General features: G+C 38.7%; 1 protein-coding gene across 3 annotated transcripts in view; it reads left to right on the top strand.

The window, feature by feature from the left end:
• The window catches only part of dcc (DCC netrin 1 receptor), a 381,171-nt gene that overhangs the window by 288,465 nt on the left and 67,636 nt on the right, over positions 1 to 25,070 (top strand). For 2 of the 3 annotated variants that reach the window (XM_080907574.1, XM_080907575.1), the window contains exons 17-22: positions 2,166 to 2,404; positions 4,550 to 4,688; positions 11,229 to 11,336; positions 12,171 to 12,365; positions 12,475 to 12,507; positions 21,907 to 21,972. In XM_080907574.1, coding sequence (XP_080763700.1) covers positions 2,166 to 2,404; positions 4,550 to 4,688; positions 11,229 to 11,336; positions 12,171 to 12,365; positions 12,475 to 12,507; positions 21,907 to 21,972 — 780 coding nt within the window. The remainder of the gene's footprint in view (positions 1 to 2,165; positions 2,405 to 4,549; positions 4,689 to 11,228; positions 11,337 to 12,170; positions 12,366 to 12,474; positions 12,508 to 21,906; positions 21,973 to 25,070) is intronic. The other variant, XM_080907576.1, reaches the window with a different exon arrangement.

Genomic DNA, 25,070 nt, shown 5'->3' with positions numbered 1-25,070 from the left:
ATCTGTGTGTGTGGGTGTCAGACAGTAAGTGTGCTCGGTGAAAAGATGTTCGAATCATGAAAAAAAATACTGCAGAAGGACAGACAAAGATCAGCTTTCTCTCCTCTTATTTTCTAGAGGTAGAAGGTAGAGGTAGAGGAATAGAATGAGAAGAAGAAAAGCACTCTCAGCTGGAGCTGGCTGCCCTCTATTTTCACAGTAAAGTAAAGCAACATTTAAATAAGCAATAAAGTTGTTCTTATATATTTTTTGGCATCTTTTAACTTTTCCATATTCCATATATCTGATCTCAGTCATCAGCATTTTGGCCAGTACCAAACTGCACAGAGATTTTCCCGCATTACAAATGCTCATTTTTAGCTGCCCTACAGGCTGTTTTGCTCATTAAATGAAAAAGACTAAAAATAAAATTTCAGTTCAAATTCGTGTCAACGGCTTCGCAGTGAATCAGTAAACAGCGCTCTTAACTCTACTGTGGGTGTGTTTGTGTGTATTTTAAACGATCTGCATCACTGTGTTTCTGCTTTCAGTAGGTTTGACGGTCTGTAGATCAGAGGTCACAGAGCTGAAACCAGCAGAGTTGCTTTTATTTTTATTCACTCTTTAGTTCATTGTGTTTACCTCAGCTCGTTCCAGCTCTCTGTTAGCATCTGTTAATGCCTTTTTTTCACATCCTGCTGCCTTCAGGTGCTCTTCCATTTTTCTGGTTCAGAAGTCACATTCACTGAGGTATTCAGCCTGCATCTCCAGCTCCACTACTGACTTTTCTTATCTTTAGATTTACAAGTTACTGAAAGAGTATCTGTTCGGCGAGAGTGTAACCCCGTAAATGTCCTCCAAACGCCTCACATATAAGAAATTTGTTGTTGTGAAAGCGGACACACACATAATGCTACAGTTTCCTGAAGAGGACAACTAAGAGGATACAGTCAATGAAAATGTGCTTCTCTGAGTGTACCCTCAGTGAAGTACATCCACATGTATTTTGTATACTGGTACAGTATACAAGCGTCTTGAGTCTGGGGAACACAGCTAACTGATGGAAGTGCTAAAAATAATCCAATTGAAATGTAATCTTGCAGTAGTCCATTGCTTTGAAGCACCAGGAATTGAGTAGCAAATTGTGAGAAGTGTTCTTGTAGGTTTAGTTGTGGTGATGATGCCATGACTAGAATTCACTAGTGTTCCCCGAAACATATCACAAGTGGGTAGCTGGAAGTGCTATTAAATGTTTTTTAGCAATTACATTAAAACCACTGACCATTATGTCTTCAAACTCAGCAATGTACTTAACTGGGTTCCTACCAAGTTTGATGTAGACGGGATTGTTGGTTGTACGCATAGGCAAAGGACAAACACACACACACACACACACACACACACACACACACACACACACACACACACACACACACACACACACACACACACACACACACACACACACACACACAAATGATTCCTTGATTTTGGAGAGATTCCCAGTAATTTAATGACAAATAAGTGATTGACAAAATGGAGAAATTTGATCAAAATCAGGTACATTTTTTAAACGCAGTGTGTTTAATTTATGTTCCTGAAAGATATCTTAAAGCATCTGAAGGTAGCGTAAGCTCTCTGGTTTTCTGGAACCACAGATCCACATCAATGAGTTTATATTTGTTTAAATATGCAGAAGGCTCAGGATGGCTGGATTTCATTCACACAGATACTTTTAATAAGGCCTGTTTTTCCTCACTTTCTTTAATTAAAAAAATAAGTGTCACTGGCCATTGGTTCTGTCCATTATAGTAACTGTGGTCACCAAATGGGTTTGTCCTGTAGGCCCCACCCCTTTGTGGGTCTGTGGATCCACTTGCTGTTTAGAATAACGTCTTTAATCTGTCTTTGTCTCCTTAATCTTTGTCTTTTTTCTCTCCTTTTCTCCTCTTTTTCACTTCTTCATCCACCACTCTTCCTTTTCCTCTCCAACAAACATGGCTGCCTGCTGCATGTCTCTTCCAAACTTGCATGTCATCTTATCTATTTATTATTTATGTAATTATATATTTGTCTTCATAATGTTTCCCATATATAAACGTCATTATTGCACTTCCATTGCTTTGTATGATTTCATTAAATGTTCCCAAACACCTTGGTTACCGCTAACCCCCCCCCCCCCAAAGACCCCATTGACCCATCTGAGGATGACCTCTTCCACCTCTTTGATAAATACCCCACTCCCATGCCAGACACCAGCACTCCCATGATCCCCCCAGTGGGGGTCCAAGCTGTGGCTCTGTCCTCGGATTCAGTCCGTGTCTCCTGGGCCGACAACTCTATGACCAAGAACCAGAAGTCATCGGAAGTTCGTTACTACTCCGTCAAATGGAAGACAAGCTACTCCACCAGTGGAAAGTACAAGGTAAATCACAGACTCTCATGTCCATGCTCTGGGTGTTGACATTACATTTGAGGACTTTTACCCTCAGACTTTTATTTTGAAAGTGAAATAAAACCTTTGATTTTGATTGGAGCGAATAAGTGATTAATTAAAGTCTAAAACCTAAACTATAAAAAAAGCAAATGATCTAATTGTCAATATCTTTAGTATCACATAGTAATGTTGAATCAACAGTAGGACCAAGAAAATAATTTGTTTTGGATTTGTGTATATCTCAATTTCAGACTGATTATTATCTTGTCTCTGTGAAGTGCAAATAAATAGTGGCTTCCACTAAAAATCAAAATAAGCTTTTAGCAAGACATGTATTTTAAACTAATCCTGCAAAATAAACAAAACAGATTACATAATTTTTTTTAAAGCTTGGGTTTAACTTAGAACTTTAAAAAAATGTATATTACTTAGCTGTTATGATGAGGCTCAAAGCTATTTGTATGGGGCATACTTAGCTGCCTTCAGTATTTCCTTGGGGGTTTGACTTGGGCCTTTAGGACCTGACTTAGGAGCCAGCGGTCATGAGAGATAATTTTGAGGATTTGACAGAAAACTTTGTCATGAGACTTGATTGCATGGATCTGACTTTTGTATTCTTCACTTGGAACCTGTCGATCCTTATAGTTCAGATTGGACAAGACTTACTTGTCTTGGATTAGGGTTATTTCAACAATCTTAACATTGTGCTTAACTTACCATCTATTGGTCTAGATTTACTAGATTTACATTACCTCTTAAATAATGCCTTCCTAATTATTCAAAATTCTGGGACTTCTCTTTACTCTTGATTTGTCTTATAACTTAATTTGTTGGTCCAAACTTAGATTTTGACATGAGGTTTAACATGGAGTTCACAGTATCTTGACATTTTGCTTCCCTTAGCATCTACTCATTATGTAAAGCCTTACCTGACAAATGATGCTGTGTTAGATATTTGAAATGAAAGGATTTCAGTTTTAATAATGGGACTTTTCTTAACTTGGGCTTGAGTTTGGATTTGTTTGTCCCAGTTTAGGACGTGACTCTGGAGTTCATACAATTCAAGTCTTGCATGTAATTTACAAAAACAATGAAACAATTACGTCTTTAGCCACTTTCTCTCTTTTAGCTGTAGTCACAAATTGAAATGATGTTGTATACACATTTATTATTTACCCTAATTTCAAATATACCTTATCAGTATTTCTCCAGGATGTGCAGTCTCACAACTGCATCTCCACCTCCTGCTGCTGTTCATTTATCAGCTTACAGGAATTAAAGTTCATACCTTTCATCTCCATCTCATTCCTTCACTAACATTTTTACAAGTGCCCCATCTGTTGCTGCTGCTCAATACCACCAAGAATAATCATGCACACCCCTCTTGGAGAATGGAGTCGTCTTACAAACCAAAGTTTATTAATAATTTTTTACACTTTTGAAGCTTCTATTGACATAAAAAATCTCTCAGTTGGCAGAAAGAACTTAAAATTTTAGGCAGCACTGTTGCAGTGAAGTAGTAAAAACACAAGGGTTGTATCATTAATGGTGGTCTGAAAGCAAGATAAAAAAAAATCCTTGTTCTATTTTAGGTTACTGAGTTTCCCTGGAAAACCAAACTCTTGAGAACTTGTAAGAGTGAAAAAGACCTTAGAAAAAATAATCTGAACTGTGCTCCCATAATACTGTAAAAAGGAAATCTATACAAGGGCAGACTCCATTGTTCTTAATAAAGAGTAGACAAAGAGAAAGTGGCAACATCTTTGCTTCTTCTTCCCTGTCATCAGACATCAAAGTTTGGGAAGTAGACACTATCAAATTTTAATAAAAGTCTAAGGCTGTAAATAACTGTATTATATTTCTATGTTTAAACCTTTAAGCTCCTCAATAATAATGACCTCAGGGTTGGAATAGGACAAAAAATTGGCCCTGGCATTGTTGATCCAGGCGCCCCACCACGATCACTCCCACAGCATAGGGTTTAGGGTTAGAAATGTGATTTTATTTTTTTTTTGTAATTTTATCCGTTGATTGTATTTGCTGTATATTTTATCTTTTAATAGCAGCTTTATTCTCGTATTGTTTAGTTTAACATAAAGCCATCTAAGCTTCCAAATAATGTCATGTGTCCAGTCTGCAGACACTACGGCCCTCAGCCACACGGTCACTGGCCTCAAACCAAACACCATGTACGAGTTCGCTGTTATGGTCACCAAAGGCCGCAAGTCCAGCACCTGGAGTATGACGGCGCATGCTACGACATATGAAGCAGGTAAGTCTCACAGCTTCTGCCCTTTGTTAGGATCTCATAAACATAGTAGGTCTGACTCTAACTTTAAGCCGAACCTGTTTCTGAACCTATTTCCCAAACACAAGACCTCCCAAACAGGCCCTTTAACCACATAGCAGTCAGGGAAGCGCTAACGATTCCCATCACAGACAACCAACAGGTGCCTCACATTCAACTGCAAGTGCACAAACTGTAGCTGTGCCAGATAGAGACAGAGCACAGTTTGGCCACAGTTTTACCACACCAAGAAATCTGCATTCTGTGAAGATCCTTTCTCACTTTCTGAAAGCTGCTTATTGGTGGGATGAGAGGGGAAAGTTGGTAGAGCTCACTTTGAACTGAACCTTACTGGAGATTGGAGAAAGGCAGTAAGTTTATACAGCAAATATTTTCTCATGCATGCAAATATGCAAATATTTTTAGCTTCCCTTTTTTCTATGCAATCATTAGCTACTACCTATGTAAACTTGGAACTTATTCGAAAGGCATTTTATTAGTCTTTCAGCCCTTATTTGCACAACTTGTTTCAAGCTACTGTAGAAGATTTATGTACATTGTGCTTTTCACATACATGGGGCACAAAGCACTTTAAGAAATCAAGAAACAGGGTGCAGAACTAGATTTAAATCAAAAATAATTTTGAAAATAATTTTCTGGGACTTTAAATTAAAGGTTGCTTTGTTTCTCTGAGCACTGTTGGATGTCCTTGATTTAAATCAACTTAATGCAAATGAAAAGCAGCCAACTGTATATCTTATTGCCTTAAATGAGTAGCTATGATGCCAGATTGCACTGCTGATTACACAAACAGTGAATGGGAACTGTGAAAACCCTGGTTTGAGGTGGATCATTTGTTTATTTGTTTTTTGTGAATGTATTGTGAATCTTTGACTGACATTTATTCATTCATTGTGCAGAAACTTTAGTTTCTACTGAAAGTAACATTTAGGGAAAAGGGCAGCTTCAGGAAGCATGGGTACACCAAACAATGAGATGCATTACTCTATTTTCTTCCCCTCCCTGAACAGCAATTACTTTTAATAAGAAGTTTAACTATGGATAGAAATGATGTTTTGGTTCAGTGAACAGTCATCTAGAAACTCCACTCTCTCCCGCAACAACACAACAACTCAGCAATGCAGCAATGAAACCCAACCGCAGACAGAAATCAAAATGTCAAGGTATCCCTTTCAGGATGTTTACAATCATGTTTGCCGGATTTGTCACCCAATTAAGCGTGAACGGCATTATGGCCCCGGTTCCCTGGGGCCTGTTGGAATACATTGACATTCAGAGTGAGCAGACGGACTGAGCCCACTCAGTCCCTGCAGTGATCCACTGGCTCTGGAGGCACACACTGACCATATTTTCACAACAATACACATACTGACCACTTTTTAAAAAGCAAAACAAAGTAAATACTGCATTTACTGCAGCTCATAACGTGTCCGTCTTACTATGAAAAATAGGAAATGCAGATATGAGAAATATTTCTGTACATTAGAGTGTATCACATAATGGTATTGGTGTATTTAAAAGCTATAGACACTTGGACACCAGGGGATGAACCTTGATGAACCTGAAGATCTTGCTCCTTGTGTCATAATTGCATTATTGTTATTAGCACCATCTCATGTATGTGGTCCTCACATGGAGTTGCCTGAAATAAATGATATAAAAAGCATTGAGAGGATTTTGCTTTAAAAATGCATTTTTTTTCCACCTCTTTGAAACTAATGGGTCATTAACAAGCCACTCAAGGGTAGGGTTAGTTGACCTTCTCCTAGGCCATAAGCATAGTTTCATATTCATTCATTCATATTTCATCTCTTACATCCATTTCAGTATGCCATGCTAGTAAAAGTTCAATGTAATGGATGGATGTGAACATAACCAAAATGAGAAACTTTGAGGCTTCTCCACAGTGTCTTGTTCCTAGGATTGAACTCTTTTGGACAGTGACCTCTGATATGGTTGGATTTTATTTTATTTGATTCTATTATTGAATCTTCCTGAATTTTCTGTCTGCTGGGATCGCCACATCTGTCACAACTGCAGTCTTGTCAGCCCGTCAGCCTATCTGGTTGGTTAGCCAGCAGCTGCTTGTCTGTCTGGAGCTCAAAGGCACTTGGTTGTGCCTCTCAGTGTGCATGACCCTAGCTTGCATCATGCTACTATATACTGGATCATCTCCCGAGCACTCCCGACAGTCTGCAACCTGTGTTCATAAAGAAATTACCATCTTTTTCCAAGCATTTATTCAGTGAATTGAACCCAGTTACCTTTCACATTTCAGTTAAATCTGAGATATCTGGCAAAGTTGTCTTTTCAGTGTGTTTTGTTTTCATTTTCAAAATGAACTTGATTTTTGTCAATAAAAAATGCATGTGGGTGATCGATTGCTTGGTGGAGCAATGAATAGGTGATTAAGCTTTCATACGGTGTATGCTACTTAGACTGCATTTGTTGGTTTGGACAGTGTTGCCTTAGAACAACAATAATCCTCTCTATCTCTCTAATGAGCTATTATTTTTAGGAATCTGAAGCTTGTTTTTGATTAGTTGTGATGGAGGTCTCTGCAGAGTCAAAATGGCTTTGAGCTAATATTCCAGCAAGGGTTTATAATGTTCCTCGGCTCGCTGGGTTGCTGTACCACACAAGAATTTAGCCTTTTGACAAATCTTGATGTGTTGCAGCGCTTTCAGTGCTGCAGCCTCCCCTGGGAGCTGATAATCTAAAATACCACCCAAATCCTTCAAAATAAAAAACAAAACATAACAAAACACAAAGTATGTCTGCCCACAAGAATTACTCATAGTTTTGAACAAATAAATAAATAACCTCACTACCTAAAGCACTGCTATGGTTAATCTGCTGCTTTTTCCTTTAACATTTTAGGATTAAAGTCAACTTTATTATTATTACACATGTATAAACACAGGGTAACAAAATACAGAGTGTGTTTTTAGTGTTCTTCTTCAGCATTTTTGCACAAATTACTCATGCTGATTATATTATTTTAGAATAGAAGAGACTCTACATTCATGTTAAAAAGAAAATTCAACAAAGTACACCGTTGGCCCTAACCTATAAGAATTAAGAGGTTAAGGAGCAGTCAGGTTGTGGTAGTCAAATTATTCTGGCAGTTGATGGGATGGAGCATTTTGCCAGGTGTGGATGTCCCTAAAAAGTCAAGGTCACACCATGATGTCCTCAGAGAAGTTGCAAAAAATCTAGGAACTACATATCAGACTTTAAAGGACAGTACAGACCACAGTGCAGATTTTTGGCCATAACGTATATCGCTACATCTGGGAAAAACAATAGCAGCACAGCGGTGGTGGAGGGCTGATGTTTGGTTTCAAGTTCCTCTTCGACTTTCTTTCCACTTTTAGTTTTGGCCAGCTTCTTCCGACAGATGCCCTGTGGCTGGGAACTGTACCTAGTTTGAGTCTTTGGACAGTTCTTTTTAACCTAAGTTGTTCGCAAGGAAACACTGAGAAATAAAAACAGTAGATTAAACATTCATTTCTAAATGAGAGTGAGGAGTCACAACTGCATGCCATGAAAGCCAAAATGATGGTCTTTCTATTTGCAATCACAAAGCCATGATCCAAAATTCATATTATTTTCTACTATTTTCTATTGCGTATTTTTTAACTCGGTTTTAGCTTTAAAATTTTTACTTAATATGCTTGTAACCTAAAGAAAGCTTTCATGAGAATATTGGTTTTAAATCCTTAATATGTAATATAAAGAATAACCACACAAAAAGGCTGTATCTGTTACCTGCAAAGGCCTGTGAAGTATCCTCTTAATATTCTTATTCTTCAATGGTTTCATTTGTTTTTTGTTTTTAAAAAAAAGCATCACTCACCTCCAACTCAACAGCACTCATATCATATCAGTGACAACACTTGAGCAACCTGTGTAGCTGCTCAAGACCTTCAGGTCCCACTGACAATAATTGTCTGAGAGTAACTCTGTCATTTGGAAGTCCTTGGTGTCACATTTAAATCCTGTTGTGTTTCTAAGTTAAAATTGTTATTTTGGTGACATTTATTATGGTGATCATCTTCAATAGTCAACAATTCAGGATCATTGACTACAAATTGAAAATAGTTTTAATTATATCTGCTTTGAGTGCTGGAACCACTACTTTAACCAGCAGGTGTGTTCACAATGTATTTTCTCAAGGTTTTCCTCTATATTTATGATAAGTACAGGTTGTCACCATCACTAACAGGCTCAGCAGGAACTTGTAATTTCCTCCAGCTCGTCTTGTCAGATTTAACAAGCAGTTTCATTAGCCAGCTCTGGGGGGCAAGCTTTGAGTCCTTTCCTGGTGTGAAACTTAAAAACTCGTCTTTAATCACATCTGTAACTCAGGAAGCACCCGCAGCCATCACACACTACAGATCTAATAGGCTGCCACTTAGTTTCCATGGTGATGGTTGGAGGAGGACAACAAGCCAGAGTCTTTCTTGTGAGGCCGAGCGCTTGACATTTTCACAACAGAAGCAACACAAAAGGGCAGTTCAGGAAAGTGTTGAAAATTACCTTCTGTACAATTTCCTCAAGTTCAAACACAGCAGAAAGTCACAACAAAGCCAAAGAGCAGCTGAACTGAGCTCATTATAGATTATTGTCCACTCTGGAACTTCCCACACAGACAGACGTTGTGCAAATGTTTAGACTAAACAGTGAAAGGGAAAAGCCGTCTGTATGTGTCTGTCTGATCCAGCATGACTGTCTGATCCAACCATCCATTTAACAACCAAGTATACAAATACATAAAGTGCCAATCAAATGACCAAAGTAACAAGTTTACATTATTAAACAACAGCTAGGAAAGGGAAATTCTTTGAAGAATTCCAGCATAGGGCTGGGCCATATCATACTGTTCACGATAATACCGGTATAATGTTGGGCAACAATAAGAAAATGAAATGTTGTGATAGAATACGGGTAAAATGCACATGTGCAGTGCCTTTGTTTTCATACGGTGGAAAAAGCATGGCGGAGAATGAGAAGGGCGAAAGTGGATCATTGAATGAAACAGATGAACCAGAATTGGTTTGTAAAAATGCTCCAACTTCAGTGGTGTGGAACTGGTTTAGCTTTCATCCGTCAGATACACAACAAAGCACTATTTTTGGTAGAGCATGCTAGCAGGCCGTCGTTATTACCGTGTTGTTTGGAAAATACGGCACACTTAAAATCAATCCTTTGATTTTTCTGAAAATCGACAGGTCCCCTTATAATCCCGTGTGCCTTATGTATGAATTCTGGTTGTGTTTACTGACCTCGAAACGATTTTATGTACACGGCGCTCGAAAATCTGTCAAATGTTTCAGTACGACTTTGCTAAGCTACGAACCCGCACCGCTTGATGGATTGTCGGAGCATTACGGCTATCGTAGGCAGGAGCCTCGCGGAGTGATATGTACTGTGCTTCAACATAATATTACCGTATTGTGTGTGTATAACCTCTTTTTAAGTTTTGTGGATATTATACGTGGTTATGCTGAGGATATGTTGGCCAGTTTCCACTGAAAATGCCTTTTGGTTAAACTGTCAGCAAGGAATTTGCATTTACACTGTTAACTTTTTATATAACTTTAATGCACTAATAAAGTTGTGGAGTTGTAAAGTATTTTGTCTAGTGTGAACTATATCGTCAGTTATATCGTTATCGCAAATTTTCAAATGTATATCGTGATAAATATTTTTGGTCATATCGCCCTGCTCTACTCCAGCAATTGATTCTGTCAACAGAAATTCAGTTGTATTTTTCAATAAGCTTTTGGACTAATGGACAAAATAAGTCTGAAAGGAAATAAAATGTTTTAATATTTACCCATTTATTCAGCAAACTAATGAATTCAGTTCAATTAATATAGCGTCACTTAACAACAAAAGCCACGTCTAGAGACTTGAGATTGTAAAGTACAGACCCTACAATAATAGAGAGAAACCTCCACCAGTTACAGGACCTCTTAAGACCAAGTACTTGGTTACAGTGAGAAGGGAAAAACTCCCTTTAACAGGAAGAAACCTCCATCAGAACCAGGCTCAGGGAGGGGGAGCCATCTGCTGTGACAGGTTGGGGTGAAAATTGTCATGTATTTTTATTATATTCAGAGAATAAATTCACATCATGTGACACTATGAACCGACTACACTACATTAATAACTTTACTATGCTCACCAGTAAACTGCAAATGCCTTCTCTTGCCAAAAAGCTCTTCTAGAGAGCCAGTGACATCACCACAAGGGACCTAAAAGTTCAACATGTAAAGGTTCTGCGTGTCTTTCCAGTGACACTCTGCATTTGAGCAGGGTTTGGTTGTTACATGTAAGTAAGAAATGTGGAGTGTGTAACAAAGAAATCATGAAGTGCTATCTGTTCCATTTAAAACTGCCTCCTTCCCAGATTGTCTATGCCCAGTTTCATTTGTGTTGTAGCCACTGTAGCCAAAGACACTGTAACCTCTCAAACTGCTTCTGTTTTGTTGACAGCTCCTAGCTCCGCCCCCAAAGATTTAACAGTTATAAGCCGTGAAGGACGACCCCGTGCCATTTTGATCAGCTGGCAACCACCTATGGAGGCCAACGGGCGAATCACAGGTGGGTCTTTGCACATAAACACACGGGTGTACCGCTGTAGTTTTCTGTAATAACACATACTGTTGATTAGAGTTGAAGAGAGGGTTAAGTTTCTGATGATTTTTTTCAGCTTAAGGTTTATCATTTAGTCTGAAAGTAGATCGAAAACATCAACACACTCTTCAGGACTACATGAACCCAGCTGCTTTGTGTATCCAAACGCACACACCTAACACAATATCTTCCATTGTTCCATCTCTCCTCCTCTGGGCGATCAGCTTGGCTGTAAACCCGTCTGTTTTAACGAGCTCCGCTGTTCCTGCAGCGTCCCCGAGGACGAATCAAACGCTCCCTGCGGGCATAACAGCACAACACAGACTTACTCTCAGACACACAGATCGCATATTTTTAAACCCTCTACTTGTTTCTGTTTTACATCCTAAATGTTTTGTTTTTTCCTAAATGTTTTTAACATTTGCTTCTAAATGGCATGTACCCAAACATTCTGGGTATCAGATCGTAGTTCTCAGGTTTTTCACTATAATTATTCATATTTTGCAGCACCTTTCAGTGACGCACTTGTAAAAAAAAATTCCTCTAGTCCCGTTGACCTGGTTCCAGTTACAGTTCAGATCACATCCGCCTATTATAACAGAAGAACTGTTTCGTATGCAAAAGGCTTGATTTTATATAACACCTTTCTATCTTCTCAAACTATGTTTTTTTAGAATTTAACTAAAATGTAACCTAACTCTAACTACCCAAGTGGTTCACCAGTAGATGTTAATAGGTTAAAAAGATGACTATTTTTAAAAATACATATTATTACTCATATAATTACAACTCGTTCGACAGGTTACATTCTGTATTACACTCTGGATAAGAACATGCCAATAGACGACTGGGTGATGGAGGCAATTAGTGGCGACCGACTAACCCACCAGGTTGTGGATCTGAACCTCGACACTGTTTACTACTTCAGGATTCAAGCCAAAAATGCCAAAGGAGTCGGCCCTCTATCCGAAGCCATCCACTTCAGGACAGCCAAAGGTGCGTCCGAGTGTGTGTGAGACTGAACACCCGTTCCTGCTTTACCTGTAAATGTATTCCTTTGTTTCATATTTTATAAATTAGCTCACACTCTCTGTTGCTTTTTCAGTGGAGCATCCAGACAAGATGGCCAACGATCAAGGTAGGCTTTTTCATCTTCAAAGTGGTTTCTCATCAGACTGTCTGACTTCAAGGCAAATCATGTCTGAAGGTCTGAATCATCCTCAATCTCCAGTAAACAGTCATTTTAACTTTCATGTGAGCAGTTATTTTTTATTTTGAGTTCAATCTGAAAATTATACTCGTGTTATTTGATCTTCAGATCATGTTTTGAATACGATTAATCTTCATCTCTCACAAGTTTATTTAAGTTTTGTCTGCCTTTGCAACAAGTTGTAAAATGTTACATACTCCTGAAATTGTGGCATGACATTCAGTTGAACTGAAAACCCGATTCACAGACTTCAAAGATATAGAGCTGAACACACAAACTCTACACTGACAGAGACTTCATAAGCTTTTCAGGATGAGGCTCAGACTGTACATGCATGTAGCCATTGTGATGTCACTCACTGGTTTCCACCCTTTGTACTTTTAAGTATCAATGTTAACATTTTTCTGGCTTTTTGTTTTAGCCTGAGCGTGTATTTTGTCATGGATCGCTGTGTGGCAGGCAGGATGAGGACCCAAAAATGCAAAACTCACAGACTCAGGGGATGAACTCAAAAATCACAGCTTTAATGCTGGAGAGGCAGATCGCAGGAAATACAAAACTAAACTGGGAACAACAAACTAAGCACTCGCAGAGAGACACGGAGATCCACACAGCATGAGGGAGAACGCGACACGGAACTGAGGGAGACGCAGACATAAATACACAGAGGGTTAACGAGGGAAGTGGGAGCACATGGGGAACACAGGTGACACTGATAATCATAACGGGACAGGGCGGGGTGAACATAACATGACGTATACAGGCGCGGGAGTCACAAAGTAAAACAGGAAGTACACGGGGGTTCAGACAGGAGGGGAGAGAGAGAGCACAGGAAGAACATAGACATAACGGGCAGGGGAAACATGGAATAAACACAAAGAGAGACGAGGGCTCATAAATACACAGAGGGGCACACGGGGGGTAAGAGTCACGAAGGGAAAACACTTAGGGAACAACACACCAGGACAACTCAGGAAACATGGCCTAAATAAGGAACGAAATAAAAAAAACAAGAAACTAAGAATACTGGGCCCACATGGCCCAGGACCATGACATATTTATACAGTGAAACTAGCAAAGAATAATAAATAATAAACTTATTTACATAACACCTTTTAAAACAAAGTAATAATTTCCCTGTCTTCGAAGACAAGACAGGGAAAAAACAATGATAATACATTTAATAATATGAAGGTGAAACAACGTTAGGTAGGGAGGTAATAGCAGCACTAAGAGATTAAAAGTGAGGAATGAAGATAATTAAAAATGGAAAACAGGTAAATTAAAACTAAATATGAAATAATAAAAATGATTACTTGGAAAAGACGATGATAAAGAACAGAACGAAACTCAAAGTGGAGGCACGGAAAAGGTCAGCTTATAGAAATCTGTCTGTAAGATGGATTTAAAAGACGAGAAGGAGCCAATCTGACCTGCTCAGCGAGGGAAGTCCAAAAAACGGACGCCCCAACTGAAAAAGTATGCAGAAAATACTCAGTTATAGACTACAGATATTTGAACAAGATAGTAGACTGTTAATAATGCAAACAAGCGTAGTATTCATAAACTGTACTGGTACAAGGCACACAAAAAGAAATATGAGAGTTAATGAGGAACAAGCCAATAACATTCTATTAATGTACTCACCAAAACTAAAGTACAGATTTCTTGGACAGTCTGTTAATGTAATTAACTGCAGAGCAACCCTTATTATTTGTCAAATGATTCCACTAAAGAGGCTCCAAAAGGGCATAAACAGCACAAACACGGCTGAGAAAGTCCAGTTCAGTGAAGTGAAAAATCAGTTCAGTAAAAAAAAAAAATCACTTGCAGTTGTTATGAAGGAGTAAGATTTTTGTAGAGCTCAAAGAGCTGCTGTAAGCATGTTGATTTCTCTTGATGGACATTTTAACATGGGAGTCTTTGTGGACTAACTTACTTTTAGAGTCAGCGCCAAGTGGTCACTAATGGAACTGCTGTTTTTGGCATTCTTTGTTGGCTTTATGTTAAAATGTGGGAGGTTGCTGCTTTGAAATACACTTTGTAAAGATAAACTGAGCAACACTCAAGAGCATCAAGTATGTATGCAAGTAAAGCTGATATCTCAAAGCACTGCTTCCATTTCTGTTTCTGGAAACTTTAAAAACCTCGAGTCAGCATGCAGTCTGAGTGCAAAACGCTAATGTGATACTATAAGGTCGTTAAAGTATGATAGGGTTTGATCATTGAGTGCTTTGTATGTTAGGAGGACTTTAAGTTCTGCATTTAAAACTAAATTAAGGACTTTCAATGTTTTGTTGTTTGCTCATGGATGAGCTCATCAGCATCACTAAGAGATAGGATGTTACTAATTCTGAGAAGACTTCACACATCACAGAATCTGGGCTGGAGATTTTTTTATGCATGAAAAATTTAAGTATATTTATCATGTCTTTGCATTCAAATGAATGAGGTCTATCTCTGCCAAGTGCCAAAGTTTTGTAAACTATGTAAATTTAAGTGCCAGTAATCAGGCACTTTAAAGTTGTCTCCGGGCAGTATTGCTACAGCTCCTGTTTGTGTTGATGGCAACCAAATACCAAACAAGAAAACAACTCTTCCGTTCAACTGAGGCAGTGTCTCTGCCTCCTGTTCTTCTTGAAGGGAGATCCCAGCATCCTAAAACCCGTGGTGACAAATCACTTACCAAAAAACAGAAAAACTGACTGAGAAGACAAATGTAAAAAGAGAAATTTACCCAATTTTCTTCCTGTCAGAATGATTTTTTCACTATAAGTTCATCAAATTAACTCAGGCATAATTAATGCACTGTTCACAGGTTTCTATTCATAAGCAGAAGAGCACACGGTGTTAATGAATGTGCAAAACTTTTATTTTCAACACTAAACTTTGTTATTTCACTGCAGGCTGGAGAGCATTCCTTTATGTTGGATTTTATTTGTAATGAATGTTGATATCAGTATGAAACAGATTCTCAGAAACAAAGATAGCCACTGTGGTCAGTCAAGTCCCATTGTCAAATGATCAGTGAAGAAAGTGTGTTGGGATGGAAGGAGTACTTTGAGGAGCGGACAAAGAAAATGAAAGAGGACAGATGAAGGACTGTTATTGAATCATGAAGTGTAGCGTATAGTAAGGAGAAAGTGAGGGCAGCTATGAGGGTGAAGAGTGGAACATCTTGGTTGGTGCAGATGACATACCTGTGCAGTTATAGAGCTGTCATATCTAAACATATTAGCTAAACATATTCTTTAGCACAATACTAGAGACTGACAGGATGTCTGAGGAATGGAGAAAAAGGTGTACTGGTACTGATTATGATGTTCAGAGCTGTAGTAACTACAGAGGGATAAATTTGATGACTCATAACTTAAAGCTATGAGAAAGAACTGTTGAACCTTGGTTAAGTAGTGAGGTGATGAAGCCATACGACTTCATGCTTGTGAAAGATGTAGAGAAGGTCTGATGAGGTTGCACTGTGTCTTTTGAGGATTTGGAGAACGCAGATGATAGGGTGCCAAGAGAGGAACTGCATGAGGAAGTCGGGAAAGACAGAGAAGTATTTGAAGGTGATACAGGACATGTACAAGGACAGCGACACAGTGGTGAGGTGTGGTGTAGTGACAGATAGGTTCAAAGTGAGGGTAGGATTATCTTAAGGATCTTCTCTGAGTCCTTTCTCGTTTGTTATGGTGATGCTGACAGATAAACCTCTGTGAACCATGAGGTATTGAAAGTAGGGAGCAGCTGGAAGCGAGCCTGAAGAGGTGGAGGTATACTCTGGAGAAAAGAGGAATGAAAGTCAGTAGAAGTAAGACAGAATACACGTAGGTGAATTACAGGGAGACAGGTGTAATAGTGTTAAGTGCAAGAAGCAGCGGTAGTGAAGGTGGACAATGCACATGAGAGGTGAAGAAGAGGATGCAGACAGGGTGGTGGGGATAAAAATGAATGTCATGTAGCAGGTATCATCTTTTCCTCCTAACAGGAGGAGGAGGCTGAGCTGAAGGTGTCAGAGTTGAAGATGCTACGACTTTAACTGCAAGTGACCAGAATAGCCAGGATCGGAAATGAGACCTATAGAGAGGCAGCTCAGGTTGAACATTTTGGAGACAAAGTTCGAAACATGGTTGAGCTGGTTATAGTGCACAAAGGATTTTGAACAAAAACAAAAAAGAGAGAAAGAAAAAAGGCACACACCAAACACCTAGTTCCTCCATGAGGACATGAAGACTGGAAACAGTCATCTGTTAACGTAAAATGCAATATTCTTTCAGAAGTGGCTAATGTTGTACTAAAAAAAGGTTTAAAATTTTTAGACGTTTCTCACAATGACATTGACTTCAGTCTTTATCACAATAGTCATTTGTTAAACATAATAATTAACTACAAAAGTAAGCACACTCATATTTGATTGGTTATTTCAGTGATTTGCAGAAAGATACGGAAGAGGATTGGGGCACTGGGGAAAAAAAAGTGGGCACATCTTTTTTTTCTTCTTTTCCAAAAAGTCAGACTTTTTTCTCAGAATTCTGACTTTAATCTCAGAATTCTGACTTTTTTCTCAGAATTCTGGAAAAGAAGAAAAAGAAAAAACGTGCCCACATTTTTTTCTTCAGTTGGCCCTAATCCTCTTCCATAGAAAGATGTGGCATCATGTAGGCATCCATACACTCTTTCCCCCATTGGAACAGCAACTATGTTCACTGAGTCACATCATTCAATGAAGGCTGAGGTCTCCAGTTTGAGGTTCTTGAGTTTGTCTTTAACTGAAGAGGGCAGTTCACCATTTTCAAGGACTGAGCTCCCATGGTGTGTTGTTATAGATAAAAAGAACGGCATCACTTTTGCACTTCTGAACAGATAAACCACCACTGAGTGTGAGCTAGGATTTACTGCTTTAACAGCTTGCTGCTTTGAGACTCGATATGCAGTAGTCTATATTCGTTGTTCATGTTCATTGAAAAGTTTTTTTAATTTGATTTTTCTTCATTTCACAGCTCATATAAAATTACTTCATTCAGTCAAAAACAGGTTATATGCAAATATTTGGCTCTTTGCATATAACCTGTTGTTGCCAACCCACTGTTAGATGACTGAGAGCATATTTTTAGTTGGTTCCAATCATGTTTGCTAGATTAGCCAGGTTCATGTTTAATGTCTTAACATAACATCCATATGGTTTTAGGTTTGGTCAACATTCACCCCTTTTTATAGAATTGTCCCCAGTTGTTCTTAAACCTTCTTTCGGCTTCTCCTGTTAGGGGTGGCCCCTGCCTCCACCTCACCCACCCATGGTATCCTCCTGTGTCACATCTACATATCCTCCTTCGTATATCCATGAACCTTCTGTGTATCCCTGTATCTTTTCTACAGAATTTTTCTCCAGCTAGAACTAGAAAGGATTTTAACAAAATGCCAAATTGTGTGAGCTATTATTTAAAAGGTAAAATCTTCTAGTTTATGAATATTTGCCTGTTTAGTATGTGGTTAAACACAAATCCTTAACCCTAGATGGGTTGCCCATAAACTGATGTAGGTTAATGGACTGGGCTGTCCTCCAGTCTGACTTTCACCAGATTTCCAGTACTTAGTTCAGTGTAACAGAAACAGAACGGACCTCAGACCCTCTTTGTCCTGGGAATTTTTAGTGCATCTGGACTTAAGTGCAGCGAAGCGCTTTAGGCGTTGGGACTTAGCTCATGTGTCAGGGTGTTAAATGGTGCTGTTTGTCACTGACAGTTGTGTGTATGTGGTATGTGCACATGTACACTCTGTGGTCCCTCTCCATATAAATCAGAGGTGTTGTCAGGGGAGGAGGGAAGATTGATGCCTGGCCCTGTTTCTGTGGACCTTATGCTCTGTAAACACATTTACACGCTTTCACTCACACACAGCCATAAATGCACTCGCACTGGCAGACTGAAGAAAAAGAATTGATTAAAGATTTCAAAATCCTACTTTAATGAAAACTGGGTTGGGTAGATTGAAAAACATAAACAATTCCAACATTTTTATATTTCAACAAACTGAAAGTGAGCCCAGCTGCTGCTGCTCGATGGTACGTGAGAAAGAAATCAGCTTTTAAAATGTGACTTTAAGTGAATTTGAGATATGGGGGTCTGTAGCTTCAGTTTCCTGATGGGAGCGACAGTGCTGAGGTTTTGAAAATCTCTTTCATCAGTTTCCAGTCTGTCTTCTCTGGCAGCCCGTGTGATGATCTACTTCCTCTTTAAAGTTTTTCCTTCAGTGCTCTGCATTCACATATTGGCCTCGCCTGCTGCTTTGTAAACTAGGGTAAAACACAAAAATGACTATTCAGAAAAGTTTTTCACCAATATAGTGGTCATGCAAATGAGGCAAACTATAAAGGCAACCCATATAAATGTATTGTTAAGTCAACTTCTTCCATCCAGATCCACTTTGGAGCAACACCTAAAATCATATACCGAAAAGAAACTCTTACTTTATGAATAAAAAATATCTTACCTCAGCAAAAATATCTTAAATTTTCTGACTCAAGCATCGGCAACAAAGATAGGACAGGAGGTTTTTTTCATTTTAAATAATGATCTGTGGCCTTGTCTATACATCCCAACTACTCTGTGGAACAGTACACAAAATGCCAGCACTGACTTCTCATTACATTACTGATAGGGATGTAACTGGAGATTTTAAAACTGCTGCAGCTCAGAATGCACAGAATACCATTTGTATTGCCCAGTGCATCATGCTAATCAACCATCCTGTGCTGTGGTGGTTAATGTTTAAGGTTATTTTAAGTATAGTTAATTGAAATTAACAAAACATTTTAGTAAACTAAGGTAAAAAATAAAAACCGGACTTCATAAAAAATAAAGTAATCGAAACTATTTAGTGAACTTGGAAAACAGACACAATAAAACTAAAATACAGAGGAAATATCTGTCAAACACATTTGTATTTTTTTAATTAATTTTGTAAAGAAAACAACTAAATCCAACACTGAAACATTTTCAAACGATAAACCTAAACTGAAATTCACTCTGGACACTAACTGAAACTGAACTGAATTAAAACAAAAAGTCAACATAAAAATTAAATCTAATTAGAAAATTAAAATTATTAATGTCTGCTTATACAATGCTTGCAAGGTAAAGACTGAACTGAATACTAAAATGTCTGTTTATCATGTCTGTGGTCAATGTTTTCAAGTGAGCACAGTAGGCTAGCTCCAAGTGCTAATAATGCTAGGGTTGCGCCCTACTCTGATTGCCAGGAAATAGCCAGGAAACTATAGAAAGGCATGAAATGCCTGCCAGTATGTCAATATCAGTATTGGCATCAACACTAAAAAGTTCCTGTTGGCTCAGCCTTTACTAGATATTCAAACAACAGTTGATTATTTGACAAATTAGTCTTTGAAATATTTTCCCCACAATGTAGTATAATAATATGAAGAACAACACAAAAATAAGACAAAGAATTGGATGATATAAGCACATCATTAGTGAAACTTAGCTGACTGAATTGGCTTTGTAACTGATAAACAGAGAAACTGACTGTGTCCAAACACAAATAAAATGCTGTTAGATTATCTTTGTCACTAACTTACACATAATTAAAGTCTTGATTCTATCTAAGCAGTTCAGAATGTGAATACTATTGCACATAGAAGACTGGGTTCAGGATTACCATCTACATTTATTTAACTTTGAGGCAGAAACTCAATAAACTGTCTTTAGCTGGCTGTTTCTGAAGTTTTTAGTGCATCAGCCAGTGAAGGTTAAATTCTCTCGTTTTTGTGGATTTGATAGGTTGTTTGATGCAGTTATTTGAGATGCATGATTCCCCGAATTCAGAAGGATCCCAGATTGCGAGAATTTGGTCTCACTGGCTATGACAGTGTCTCCCAGTTAATTGTTTTTTTTAATTATCTGCATATTTGTGAAGACAAGTATTGTCTTTTGAATTTTGTTCTACATTGAAGTGGTAAATAATCATTCCAAAAATTCCTCGATCCAGATCTGGAATGACTCCAAAAGTCAGGACTTATTCACACAGCTCTCAAGAGCAGATGGTGTCCTGTTCAAATTTTTCAGAAGGAATTTCTTGAGAAATATCTGTCATTTTTTTAACAATGACAACCCCTTGGCACCATCCGAACCTCCTTGCAATTGCTTTGGTCATTTGCAGATTGCCTTGGTTACCTTTAGTTTCGATGAAAGACTCCAAATTGTCTGCAGATACTCACCGGAAGTGCAACTTTAAAAAAAATAGTGACACAAACCAGAACTGAAGAACTTAAAGGTCAACATTTTACATTTGCGTCACACTCTTCACAGGTTCACTGTTGCTTTGTGAGTACTTGGTAAATGATTGGAGAGAAGTCTGGATAGCAACCAAAACAATCACAAGGAGCTTTTCAAGCTGTGTATACCTCTTTGTGACCGAGACGTATACAGGAAGAGCAAGCAAACACTCACCAGCTGGTCGAGAAATACATATTTACACATCCCTAGTGAAGGGTGATTACCACTGACGAGTCAACTGGTCTGTGTACCTGGAACCTTAACTACTTCTAAGCTGGACCAAACTGCCCGTTAAAAAATGTATTTATATCTTTCCATAACTTTTGCCGTGGTCTTAATGAATATATGTAGGTAATAAACAATCCAGCAGAACAGTTCTCTAGCCACTCCTTCATAACACCAACTGCAATGGGCATAAATCCAGGTTTCAGAGTGTAAACTGGCAAGCATAGATAGCAGCATCATTATTTACCCAGAAAGCAAAAAGTTTATAATACAAAATGGCTTCAGGTATAAATCTACTTTGTGTTAGTTAATTAAACTCAATTTCAGAATATCTGTCATGTTAGCACAAAAGTAATAAGAACACACACACAAGGACCTTCTGAAAGACAAAGAAACAACACAAAAACAAAAATCTAAACCTCTTTAAATCAAGTTTAAGTGGGTGATTTAAAGCTGCTGGCTTTGCCATTTTGATGATCCAGCTTTGAACCACTTCAATAACCATCTCCAATTTGTCTGTATTTCGTTACTATGGAAACCATTCTAAACATCCAATCCAGTGTCAGGATCCAGGTGGGTGGATAAAACCTAAGGATTTGGTCTAAATGCACTCTTAGGAGAAACTGCACACACACATACACAGAGAGCACATGTACAACATGACATGTGCCTTAAGACGGCAATTTATTTCCTAAGAAGGGAGCAATCTCTCTGTCAGATTCAGGTGTTCCATCCACAAAATTACTCTGAGCCCATTTTCTCTTCATTTATCCCTTTTCCTTAGTGATACTCCTTCTTTCTCGCCTTTCAGGTCGAGGAGGAGAACACGCCTACTGGCCGCCTGACACCAACCCGATTGACAGGAGCAGCATCAACGGTAACAGAAACTCATCTTCTGCATTTTCTGCTGAGTCTGTCAGAAAGCAGAATTACTTTTAGGTTCATTATTTTGCTCGATACAACAATGAGACTGAATCTCCTGAGAGCTGAGCTGGCTGTGTGTGCGTGTCTGTTGTGATACTCTTGCAGCATCATCAGCTCATCACAGCCGCTCAACTGATTCCTCTAATCACTCGACTCAGTCATGTCTAAACTTACTTTAATAAGTCGCTCTGTCCTGACAAGGAGCTCCAGCTTGCTGATTTACAGTCAGTGAGCATCGCTTCATGTTCGCCGTCGCATCGCCCGTGGCAGGAAAATTTAATTAGATTCACTATCTCGCCATCAATCAGTGTTTCTATAAAGTGGAGGAAAATAATCATCTTTATGGACAAACAGGATTAAAAGAGTGGGGTGGCATATAAATCTTCAGCTTGTAGTTTTTAATATAATGACAACAACAGCAGCGTTATTGGACTGATTTGACATAGAGAAGAAAGGATAGTTGCCTTTCATTTCTAATTAAAAACAGTACAACTAACAATATTAAACATATGAATTATTTATATTCCGTGGCTCTAACACTCTAATATGGAATACAGCTGTTTGTCTGTACTTCTAATATTGTTAATGATATAATTAATATTTTCATCCTGTCGTGGTTTTTTCTTTCCCCAGAAAGTTCTCCTACTCCTCACCTAGCAGAACTGTGAAACGTGCAAACAGGAACAAAAGAACATTTGTATTTGAAACATTGAATTTAGCTCTCGTGAACATTATCATGGTTGCAGTGGTAGCTTGATTTGCACTTGATTTGTAATACTCAGCAATAGTCAGTGTTCAAGAACATGTTGACATCTTCCGTCTAGCATTCTGCTAAAGACCAAAGCAAACACAAGGAATTCTCTGGTGAAGCACCTGTTTTGTGACCGATTCCTCAGCGGCAGGCAACAAACTTCAGCAACAGATCGCTAGCCGATCAAAGAACATACATTTGTCCATAGCGACTGGAGGTTGCCAAGGGGTTAAAAAACGGTCTGTAAATAACTCAGGCCAAAATAATAGAATAGCAAAGACAACACTGATTTTGTCAGATAGCTATGTTGTTGCAAAATTAGGACCTCAGCAGTGAAAACGAGCATGTTGATGTTGATAGAAAAGCTTTATTTCAAAATTAGCTATATTAAAATACGAATGCTTACGCTGAAAAGGTGGGGATTTTTTTATGTTGTTGTGAGGACACTGCGTTTGGAAGCAAAAGTAATCCATCTGTTCCACACATACCAGGAGAGCGCAATATGCAGCAGGGCCGGTCACAGAATGTGGGGCTTGATGTTAAGTGCAAAAGTGTACTTTACACACCAGACGTCCGAGTTTTGGCAACCTTACAAATGTACTACTGTTAAAATCAGCGGGACAGTCTGGTTCAGCCCAGCTCGCCATGTTTAAACCACTTTAAATACCACTTTTAAAACCCCTGGGAGAGTTTGGACTCCACCGGAGAGCATTTAGACCCGGCTAATCCAGCATCTGTGTAGTAGCAGCTGTGCATGACAGGAGAGGTGAATGCTGGAAGTCAAAATCATCTTTTCAGGGTTTTGTGCTGCTTGGTCAACTATTGTTTGAAATTAAACACACAGAGAGATTTTTTTTCCCTACTGCACACAATCATTATGTTTAATACAAGGTGACTTATACTCATACCAAGAACAATAATTATGTCTAAAGTGAATGTACTCATGCAAACTGCATAGTTAACGCCACTTCTACTGATGCATATAAAAATACTATATTTGCTGTAAACTACACTACTATTGCAGCTAATAATGCTGAAACCACTATAAAAGCTAAAGCATTGGCTGATGATATAAACCATGGTCATAATCATAACTGTCCGCTCCCGTTTCTGCTGGAGAAAGACTGTTACTCCTCCTCCGCTGGTAGGTCAGAGGTCAGGGTCTATATCTGGTCTCACTGGAGCACTGTCGGGCAGCGTGTGTGCTTGTGTATATCTGAAGATGGACTCTGACATTTTGTCAGCGCAGTTGCTGCTGCTGCTCCCGGAGGAGATCATAAATCTGTCCTCTTTGACCTCCGTTCCCCTCTGGCTTTATTGCGGGTCAGGCAGGTCGCAGCCTCGTTCATCAGCTCAACGGTATTTCATCTTTAACTCGGTGTCGTCGTTTATGTCGCAGAGCTTCCTCTCACTTGAAAAATGAGCTTGAGAAGAGTCACCTCAGATTGGTTTCATTGTGCCACAGCTCTGTAGGTCTGACGGCTTCTGTGCAGAGGTGAACCGATCCCGTCTGATGTTCTTGCCTCAACCGAGCAAAGACCTTCAGCACCAGTGTTGGTCAAGTTACTTGAAAAAAGTAATCAGTAACTAATTACTGATTACTCCCCCCAAAAAGTAATCCCGTTACTTTACTGATTACTTATTTTCAAAAGTAATTAATTACTTAGTTACTTAGTTACTTTTTAAAAACACGATTTACAACCTGAAGAGGTGATAAAGTGATAGATCTTTCAGCCCAATTCTACTTTTTCTACATAATCCATCATACAAAATGTAATCAAATGGAAAAGTCTCTTTTTTTAACTTGTTTTATCAGTTTTAATCTTTTAACTTTATGCATCAAGCAAAACATTTAATTATATGCAACATTCTCTGACTTGAATAAATTAGTTTAACATTTAAACCTATTTTCTACACATTCCAGCACATAAAATAAAATATTTTTTGTGTTTTCACTCACTCTTTCAAACAGATGCAAGTAAAACACAGCAGAAAATAAATAAAGTCAAAGACTCAGCGGTCCTTTTGCTCTATTTTCACCTGTAAAGCAGGAGCAGGGTAGGCGGAGGGTTACCCTGGTGCAGGTGTGCTGCGGTCAGTTGAAGAATCCGCGCGAGTGTCTCTGTGAGTTTCCCATCACGTCGTAGCTACTCGGTGCTTGCTCGGAAGTTTAGGGGTTTTTTTCGCTGTAAAAAGAAGTTTTCTTCCCACGCACGATGGACGCTAATGTTTTTGTCACTTTTTATGGAATCAAACTCAAAGTAAGGTCAGTACTTCCACACTTTAAACGCTGCACGCTC

The sequence above is a fragment of the Rhamphochromis sp. 'chilingali' genome, assembly GCF_963969265.1.
Source record: "Rhamphochromis sp. 'chilingali' genome assembly, chromosome: 2".
NCBI lineage: Eukaryota > Metazoa > Chordata > Actinopteri > Cichliformes > Cichlidae > Rhamphochromis > Rhamphochromis sp. 'chilingali'.
The sequence above is the reverse complement of the archived record's forward strand: the minus strand, read 5'-3'. Positions and strand labels throughout refer to the sequence as shown.